Source organism: Coregonus clupeaformis, chromosome 21 (assembly GCF_020615455.1).
Source record: "Coregonus clupeaformis isolate EN_2021a chromosome 21, ASM2061545v1, whole genome shotgun sequence".
Taxonomy (NCBI): domain Eukaryota; kingdom Metazoa; phylum Chordata; class Actinopteri; order Salmoniformes; family Salmonidae; genus Coregonus; species Coregonus clupeaformis.
Window position 1 is genome coordinate 43,586,560 of NC_059212.1, and position 10,502 is coordinate 43,597,061.

The 10,502-nt window shown below is 43.7% G+C and overlaps 1 protein-coding gene across 1 annotated transcript in view; it reads left to right on the forward strand.

The window, feature by feature from the left end:
* Positions 1-722: 722 nt before the first annotated feature.
* The window catches only part of slc25a24l (solute carrier family 25 member 24, like), a 16,194-nt gene continuing 6,414 nt past the window's right edge, over positions 723-10,502 (forward strand). The window contains exons 1-6 of the mRNA XM_045205916.1: positions 723-1,209; positions 1,365-1,491; positions 3,248-3,335; positions 6,899-7,010; positions 7,865-8,026; positions 10,467-10,502. The exon at positions 10,467-10,502 is cut by the window's right edge and continues 102 nt beyond it. Of these exons, the coding sequence (XP_045061851.1) occupies positions 1,087-1,209; positions 1,365-1,491; positions 3,248-3,335; positions 6,899-7,010; positions 7,865-8,026; positions 10,467-10,502 (648 nt within the window). The 5' untranslated portion in view covers positions 723-1,086. The remainder of the gene's footprint in view (positions 1,210-1,364; positions 1,492-3,247; positions 3,336-6,898; positions 7,011-7,864; positions 8,027-10,466) is intronic.

The window sequence follows — 10,502 nt, forward strand, 5'->3', positions numbered from 1 at the left end:
TCAGAGTGATCCCTTCTTGTTACATAACCCACACAGAAAGACCCACTGACTGTTCTCCTGTACGAGGTAAATAGAACTAGGCCAAAATTAACTCTGACCCATAGGGCCCACTATGAGTCTTGTCCCAAACGACACAAAAGTAGTGCACTACATAGGGAATAGGGTGCTGCTGTCTTCCGGTACAAGGTCGATAGAACTAGGCCTGAATGAACTATGACCCATATTCCTTCTGTATGACCCCCAGACACTGACCTCTGTGCTGTCCCCTCCCCGACCAACTCCTGGACCATTTCAGCATGTCAGTGTTCTGAAACAATACTGGACCTCTGTGCTGTCCCCTCCCCACCCCATCTCTGGACCATTTCAGCATGTCAGTGTTCTGAAACAATACTGGACCTCTGACCTTGGATAACATAAAGGGTGAACCATTTTAACAGCTAGTCCTATACATCACCCAACAGAGAATGATTATCATTTTTAATTTATTTTACCTTTATTTAACTAGGCAAGTCGGTTAAGAACAAATTCTGTAGTGACGCCTCAAGCACAGAGATGCAGTGCCTTAGACCGCTGCGCCACTCGGGAGCCCAATTATAGACCAGGGAGTTAGATTGGGACGTTTTTTTTTTGTCATGGGTCAAGTTGTCATAGTCTATTTTTATTTGGGCCCTGGTGGCCCGCACTCCCTCATCTGAAATAGATGAGGGAAATACACCGACTGGACCAGTGGCCGGTCAGTTTGTCTGTGCACAGCGCTACTACTTCTGGTGGACAGTGGTGGAAGTGCAGGCTCGTGTCTTTACGGTAGGGTACCGCGTCATCATCATATCTAGTGCCATAGAGGAGCATCTACCACGTTGAAGACATGCTCACTCGGGCTGCCGGTGAAGACATGCTCACTCGGGCTGCCGGTGCTAATGACTCAGCGTTCACATGCAAAGAAAGAAAAGAAAGCTCATTGCCTTTGCACCTTAATAGCCTGTAGTTGCAGTAGTACTAAGACAGAAGAGAATTGATGCTATATATATATCTATATATGCATTTCAATATTTATTGTCATAAAAAAATATGTATTATTGAAGAATCATGGATCAGTTTCGTGGTTTGTTTGTGAAACTAGACAAGAATAACGACGGGTCTATATCAGTGGAAGAACTTCACAATGAGATGAAAAAAACTGGAATTCTGGCTGCAGATCAGAAGGCTCAGGTATTTATTTATTGCAATATTTTATAATTAATATAAATTAAATGTGAGGCCTATTGTAATTTACCAGCCGCATAACTGGAGAGTCAACATGTACGTCTAATGTCTATTGATATTGTGCAGCCAAAATGATATAGTGCCTTTTTTAACTTTTCCAGATTATCGTTAATAACTATGACCGAAACAAGGATGGACGTTTAGATTATGACGAGTTCCTAAGATATATGAGGGACAGAGAGAAGAAGTGGAGAATTCACTTTAATGCCCTTGACAAGAATGAATGCGGTAAGTCGAGTGGTGGGGTGGTCCAATCTTCGGTAGCATAAAAAGCAGGTAGGCTAATCTTAGGGCCCACCCCGGGACAGGGGTATTCCAAGGTCATAGAGGACATTCTGAGCACGCTTTTGTCTTTGTTTTGCACAGTAGCCCTTAGGCCTGCCTGCCTGCCTGCCTGCCTGTCTGTCTGCCTGTCTGTCTGCCTGTCTGCCTGCCTGCCTGCCTGCCTGCCTGCCTGTCTGTCTGTCTGTCTGTCTGTCTGTCTGTCTGTCAACCTCACCTGGGTCTCTCCTTACTAAATTTTCAGGTTTGGCATGTTAATAATTGACAAGGAGTTGGCGTGTTAATAATTGACAAGGAGTTGGCGTGTTAATAATTGACAAGGAGTTGGCGTGTTAATAATTGACAAGGAGTTGGCGTGTTAATAATTGACAAGGAGTTGGCGTGTTAATAATTGACAAGGAGTTGGCATGTTAATAATTGACAAGGGGTTGGCATGTTAATAATTGACAAGGAGTTGGCGTGTTAATAATTGACAAGGAGTTGGCATGTTAATAATTGACACGGGGTTGGCATGTTAATAATTGACAAGGAGTTGGCGTGTTAATAATTGACAAGGAGTTGGCGTGTTAATAATTGACAAGGAGTTGGCATGTTAATAATTGACAAGGGGTTGGCATGTTAATAATTGACAAGGAGTTGGCGTGTTAATAATTGACAAGGAGTTGGCATGTTAATAATTGACACGGGGTTGGCATGTTAATAATTGACAAGGAGTTGGCGTGTTAATAATTGACAAGGAGTTGGCGTGTTAATAATTGACAAGGAGTTGGCATGTTAATAATTGACACGGGGTTGGCATGTTAATAATTGACAAGGAGTTGGCGTGTTAATAATTGACAAGGAGTTGGCGTGTTAATAATTGACAAGGAGTTGGCATGTTAATAATTGACACGGGGTTGGCATGTTAATAATTGACACGGGGTTGGCATGACAGCACAAACAGACTGACATTCTGGCTACTCTTAACTAACTCTTTCTCTGTCTATAGACAATATTAGAAACTCCTAAACATCTCAGAGTAGGAGGACTGATCCAGGATCAGGTCCTCCCTGACTGTCCATAATAATCTGATTCCTTACACTCTTAGAAATAGGGTTCATTCTATATTATAAACTGGGTGGTTCGAGCCCTGAATGCTGATTGGCTGACAGCTGTGGTATATCAGACCGTATACCACGGGTATGACAAAACATTTATTTTTACTGCTCTAATTACGTTGGTAAACAGTTTATAATAACAATAAGGCACCTACGTTTTTTTTGGGCATATATTGCCAATATACCATGGCTAAGGGCTGTGTCCAGGCACTCTCTGTTGCGTCGTGCGTAAGAACAGCCCTTAGCCGTGGTATATTGGCCATATACCACACCCCCTCGGGCCTTATTGCTTAATAGAACCACTTCCTCTAAGAGTGTATGATCTAAAAGGTCAAACCGATCATAGATCAGCACTTCTACACTGAGACGCTTGATAAAATATGGGCCCAGAAATTCATATTTGACATGATCCATGCTGTGTTTCTACCCATGTTGTCTTCTCTGACAAGGGGGTCATGTTGTCTTCTCTGACTAGGGGGTCATGTTGTCTTCTCTGACTAGGGGGTCATGTTGTCTTCTCTGACTAGGGGGTCATGTTGTCTTCTCTGACTAGGGGGTCATGTTGTCTTCTCTGACTAGGGGGTCATGTTGTCTTCTCTGACTAGGGGTCATTGGCCAGGAGGAAATCATAGATCTGTTTAAGGAGTTGGGAGTGAACATATCAAAGCCGAATGCAAAAAGAATAATACAAATGTAAGAGTACCTTTTGCCCCCTACCTATCCACCTCACTGGTCACTCTGTTGGTTATTACATTACCTTTTACCCCCTACCTATCCACCTCACTGGTCGCTCTGTTGGTTATTACATTACCTTTTGCCCCCTACCTATCCACCTCACTGGTCGCTCTGTTGGTTATTACATTACCTTTTGCCCCCTACCTATCCACCTCACTGGTCGCTCTGTTGGTTATTACATTACCTTTTAACCCCTACCTATCCACCTCACTGGTCGCTCTGTTGGTTATTACATTACCTTTTACCCCCTGCCTATCCACCTCACTGGTCCCTGTTGGTTATTACATTACCTTTCGCCCCCTACCTATCCACCTCACTGGTCGCTCTGTTGGTTATTACATTACTTGCCCCTACCTATCCACCTCACTGGTCGCTCTGTTGGTTATTACATTACCTTTTGCCCCCCTACCTATCCACCTCACTGGTCGCTCTGTTGGTTATTACATTACCTTTTGCCCCCTACCTATCCACCTCACTGGTCACTCTGTTGGTTATTACATTACCTTTTACCCCCCTACCTATCCACCTCACTGGTCCCTGTTGGTTATTACATTACCTTTTGCCCCCTACCTATCCACCTCACTGGTCGGCTCTGTTGGTTATTACATTACCTTTTGCCCCCTACCTATCCACCTCACTGGTCGCTCTGTTGGTTATTACATTACCTTTTGCCCCCTACCTATCCACCTCACTGGTCGCTCTGTTGGTTATTACATTACCTTTTGCCCCCTACCTATCCACCTCACTGGTCGCTCTGTTGGTTATTACATTACCTTTTGCCCCCTACCTATCCACCTCACTGGTCGCTCTGTTGGTTATTACATTACCTTTTGCCCCCTACCTATCCACCTCACTGGTCGCTCTGTTGGTTATTACATTACCTTTTGCCCCCTACCTATCCACCTCACTGGTCGCTCTGTTGGTTATTACATTACCTTTTACCCCCTACCTATCCACCTCACTGGTCCCTGTTGGTTATTACATTACCTTTTGCCCCCTACCTATCCACCTCACTGGTCGCTCTGTTGGTTATTACATTACCTTTTGCCCCCTACCTATCCACCTCACTGGTCGCTGTTGGTTATTACATTACCTTTTGCCCCCTACCTATCCACCTCACTGGTCGTTGTTGGTTATTACATTACCTTTTGCCCCCTACCTATCCACCTCACTGGTCACTCTGTTGGTTATTACATTACCTTTTGCCCCCTACCTATCCACCTCACTGGTCACTCTGTTGGTTATTACATTACCTTTTACCCCCTACCTATCCACCTCACTGGTCGCTGTTGGTTATTACATTACCTTTTGCCCCCTACCTATCCACCTCACTGGTCACTCTGTTGGTTATTACATTACCTTTTACCCCCTACCTATCCACCTCACTGGTCGCTGTTGGTTATTACATTACCTTTTGCCCCCTACCTATCCACCTCACTGGTCACTCTGTTGGTTATTACATTACCTTTTACCCCCTACCTATCCACCTCACTGGTCCCTGTTGGTTATTACATTACCTTTTGCCCCCTACCTATCCACCTCACTGGTCACTCTGTTGGTTATTACATTACCTTTTACCCCCTACCTATCCACCTCACTGGTCGCTCTGTTGGTTATTACATTACCTTTTGCCCCCTACCTATCCACCTCACTGGTCACTCTGTTGGTTATTACATTACCTTTTGCCCCCTACCTATCCACCTCACTGGTCACTCTGTTGGTTATTACATTACCTTTTACCCCCTACCTATCCACCTCACTGGTCCCTGTTGGTTATTACATTACCTTTTGCCCCCTACCTATCCACCTCACTGGTCGCTCTGTTGGTTATTACATTACCTTTTACCCCCTACCTATCCACCTCACTGGTCGCTCTGTTGGTTATTACATTACCTTTTGCCCCCTACCTATCCACCTCACTGGTCCCTGTTGGTTATTACATTACCTTTTACCCCCTACCTATCCACCTCACTGGTCACTCTGTTGGTTATTACATTACCTTTTGCCCCCTACCTATCCACCTCACTGGTCGCTCTGTTGGTTATTACATTACCTTTTACCCCCTACCTATCCACCTCACTGGTCGCTCTGTTGGTTATTACATTACCTTTTACCCCCTACCTATCCACCTCACTGGTCGCTCTGTTGGTTATTACATTACCTTTTGCCCCCTACCTATCCACCTCACTGGTCCCTGTTGGTTATTACATTACCTTTACCCCCTACCTATCCACCTCACTGGTCGCTCTGTTGGTTATTACATTACCTTTTACCCCCTACCTATCCACCTCACTGGTCGCTCTGTTGGTTATTACATTACCTTTTGCCCCCTACCTATCCACCTCACTGGTCCCTGTTGGTTATTACATTACCTTTTACCCCCTACCTATCCACCTCACTGGTCCCTGTTGGTTATTACATTACCTTTTACCCCCTACCTATCAACCTCACTGGTCGCTGTTGGTTATTACATTACCTTTTGCCCCCTACCTATCCACCTCACTGGTCACTCTGTTGGTTATTACATTACCTTTTGCCCCCTACCTATCCACCTCACTGGTCACTCTGTTGGTTATTACATTACCTTTTACCCCCTACCTATCCACCTCACTGGTCCCTGTTGGTTATTACATTACCTTTTGCCCCCTACCTATCCACCTCACTGGTCACTCTGTTGGTTATTACATTACCTTTTACCCCCTACCTATCCACCTCACTGGTCACTCTGTTGGTTATTACATTACCTTTTACCCCCTACCTATCCACCTCACTGGTCGCTGTTGGTTATTACATTACCTTTTGCCCCCTACCTATCCACCTCACTGGTCACTCTGTTGGTTATTACATTACCTTTTACCCCCTACCTATCCACCTCACTGGTCCCTGTTGGTTATTACATTACCTTTTGCCCCCTACCTATCCACCTCACTGGTCGCTCTGTTGGTTATTACATTACCTTTTGCCCCCTACCTATCCACCTCACTGGTCGCTCTGTTGGTTATTACATTACCTTTTGCCCCCTACCTATCCACCTCACTGGTCGCTCTGTTGGTTATTACATTACCTTTTGCCCCCTACCTATCCACCTCACTGGTCACTCTGATGGTTATTACATTACCTTTTGCCCCCTACCTATCCACCATACTGGTCACTCTGTTGGTTATTACATTACCTTTTACCCCTACCTATCCACCTCACTGGTCGCTCTGTTGGTTATTACATTACCTTTTGCCCCCTACCTATCCACCTCACTGGTCGCTCTGTTGGTTATTACATTGCAACAACGTGGTGATAATATGGATAATTATGTAATAACAAATTAATTGCATGTATTGACAGACTTAACGTCTACTTTAACCCTATTCACACATACACTCCAAATCTACAACACAGGACAGACCTGTAGAATATGGCCGCTTAGAGGATCCGTTAACAATGTGTTTATTAATTGATTGAATATCATCACACAGACCCATTATCGTCATTGTTGATGTTGTTGATGTCTCTGTTGTCGTTGACAGGATGGATGAGGACAGTTCTATGACCGTGGACTGGGGAGAGTTCCTACAGCACGTCATCCTCAACCCTGCAGAGAACCTGGGAGAACTGGTCACTTCATGGAAACACACTCTGGTGAGACGCAGAAGACATGGGTCTCGTTTCCCTGAGCCTTCATAGGGCTAATGCCTAGCCTTTTAGCTCAGAGGCCTAACACAGTCTTGTAGTGAACAGGAGACCATCCCGTCACACTTGCAGTCCTTGTTTTGATGGAAAGCCTAGCTTCCTAGAGCCCCATAGCATGAAGATCATCATTAGATGGCGCTTGAAGTGCTCGAGACCAGAGGAATTGTGTTAGCTCCCTGAGCTAATGCCTTACGCAGTATTGCGGTGCGCAGACGACCCGGGTTCAAACCCAGTTAGTCACACTGTAGTCCAGGGATCATCAACTTGATTCAGCCGCAGGAACATAATTACAAATAATTTGTAGACGGCAAATTGACCGCAAGAAGCACAAACAGATATAATATTTGACTAAAACATAATCGTTTTAAACCTTGCTTACATTTGTATACGATCACGTGTCTCTCTATTATGCGTGGGAATACTTGGGAACAGATTTCATAAATGTAAATCACTTGGAGCTGATTTCCTGCTGTTTCTACAGTCTTTTATGTCCAACAATTAAAATGCAAACCCTGCTGTAGTCCTTGTGTGATGTAGTCTGCTGTGTGTGTGTGTGTGTGTGTGTGTGTGTGTGTGTGTGTGTTGGCACACTCCACCCCAGTGTAGCGGATCATACATAGTATGCTGGGTCTGAAGCCCCTGTTGAAGGAGTCTGTCTGTCGGGTCGGTGTTTGATGTAGTCAGCCTGTCAGCTTCTCCAGGTGTTTGATGTAGTCTGCCTGTCGGCCTCTCCAGGTGTTTGATGTAGTCTGCCTGTCGGCCTCTCCAGGTGTTTGATGTAGTCTGCCTGTCGGCCTCTCCAGGTGTTTGACGTGGGTGAGAGCCGGACCATGCCCATGGAGCTGCCCCAGGACGTGTCAGCAGGCTCGGGGCTGTGGAGGAGTTTCGTCCTGGCTGCAGGGCTGGCCGACGCCGTGTCCAGAACACTGACTGCTCCCATCGACCGCCTCAAGACACAGCTACAGGAACACTATAATAACCTCAACACTTCTTTGATACAGCTTGATAACACCCAGTAACACTTTGCATTGCCAAACTTTGTAGTCTCATATTCACATGGTTCAGAAATTAACCCTAACTCGAACCCTACAGCAATGAACAGTAGAGACCTACAGGGAACTGACAAAATAATGGAAACACTTGAGTAAATGAAGGATACAGAGTATATTGAAAGCAGGTGCTTCCACACAGGTGTGGTTCCTGAGTTAATTAAGCAATTAACATCCCATCATGCTTAGGGTCATGTATAAAAAGGCTGAGCAGGTCATTATTTTGGCTACCATGACTATGCCCCCGTAGGATGACAACGCCCCCATCCACAGGGCAGGAGTGGTCACTGAATGGTTTGGTGACCATGGAAACGATGTACCCCATATGTCACGGCCGTCTCAGTCACCAGATCTCAACCCAACTGAACACTTATGGGAGTTTCTGGAGCGGCGCCTGACAGCATTTTCCGCGCAAGTAGAAAAAACATGTTGACTCCAACGCCAATGCCATCCTCCTCTCTTTCATGTTGATGAAACGGTCTATCACTCTGTCATACAGTACACACTGTTATTTTTGGTTGTCCTAGGCTACCTGGCTAAAATTCTTGCTCGCTAGCCTAACTTCGTTTCATGGGCAACGTTAGCTAGTTATATTAGCCTTCTACATATTGAACTTCCATCCTCTCAGGCCAGGGGCACAACAATGTATGAATTAATGGTTGGATCAGAATCGCCAGTATAATCATTGGCCAGTACGGATAATTAAGTAAAACCACAAGTCCAAATCCCTATCTCCATCCATGGCTAATTTAGGAAAGGGACAATTTTAGCTAGCTGGCTAGCTAGCCACCGGAGGACAACAACACAACGAGATGCAACAATTCAAGTTTTTCTGTCAATGATGTTTGCTCTCAATTGGATTTGATGGCAGGGTTGCCAGGTCTAGCTAAAATTGCTATCCCAAAAAAAACCTGAGACCTGAAAGGCCTGAAAAGTAGCCCAATTTTTTTTCCGCCGCAAGAGAGTTGCCACATTTATCCAATAAACCCTTTTTCCATAACGTTATTGAGCGAATTAAGAAGGAATATCCACTGCATTTTTAACGACGTAGGCTATGAAGCTAAATTCGGTTTTCCATCAAAATAATAATTATTTGCGGGTTTATATGTCGCAAGAGAAAAGATAAATCGCCCTTATTAAACTTTCCAGATTATTTTCCAACAATGGATGTTGATTTAACTTGTTTTGACTGCTATGATTAAGCAATAAAGCCTGAGGAGGTGTGGTATATGGCCAATATACCACGACTAAGGACTGTTCTTTGGACATAGCCCTTAGCCGTGGTATATTGGCCATATACCACAAACCCCTGAGGTGCCTTATTGCTATTATAAACTGGTTACCAACGTAATTAGAGCAGTAAAAAGTATAGAACCAGTCAAACGTTTGGACACACTCATTCAAGGGTTTTTCTTTATTTTTTAAACTATTTAAAAAAAAACTATTTTCTACATTGTAGAATAATAGTGAAGACATCAAAACTATGAAATAACACATATGGAATCATGTAGTCCATGTAGTGTTATTCCATAGTTTTGATGTCTTCACTATTATTCTACAATGTAGAAAATAGTAAAAATAAAGAAAAACCCTTGAATGATGTGTCCAAAGTTTTGACTGGTTCTGTATGTTTAGATAGGCGTAATCTAGAGCCAAGCGTGTTGATTTTCTATCGGAGGGTATCCTGCTATTGACACACCTGTTGAATTATGCAAGAGAACGTGACCACAACAGTAATTAATGAGGCAGTCTAGACAGGGCAGGTAGGGTAGACAGAGCAAGTGTTTGGTGGTTACAGCCCTGTTCCAACCCTTTATGTTAATGTATTGATATATTCAAATACACCCAGTGTATTTATGCAAATTGGGCACATATCATTTTCTTTATTTTTACACAACATATTTTAAAAATGGCTGATACAGTAAGAAAATGTATATATTAGTATATAAAAATATTTTAAACTATAAATTGAATACCTGAATTCCCACCAAAATCCCTGAACTTCATTATTTGTCCGTGCCTATAAAATATTGTATGTGCTATAATTAAGTCAATATCTGATGGATTATAAAATTCTAGAAGTTTGGAGTATCTTCATCCATTGTCCAACTGTTCCATTTCTTAGAATTGTTTTCATATTTATTTTTTTTGACCGTTGCTAATTGAAGCTCATGGTGTCCCCGCCCTGTTAAGACACTTTATGTGGGTGTTTCCTTTGTTTTGGCAGTTCCCTGTATGAACCATGAATCCATGAACTGGAGACAGAGGTTCATAATAAAATAAGATATGTGTGTGTGTGTGTGTGTGTGTGTGTGTGTGTGTGTGTGTGTGTGTGTGTGTGTGTGTGTGTATTTAGGTGTATGGATCCAAGGCATTCTCTCAGGGATTCAGA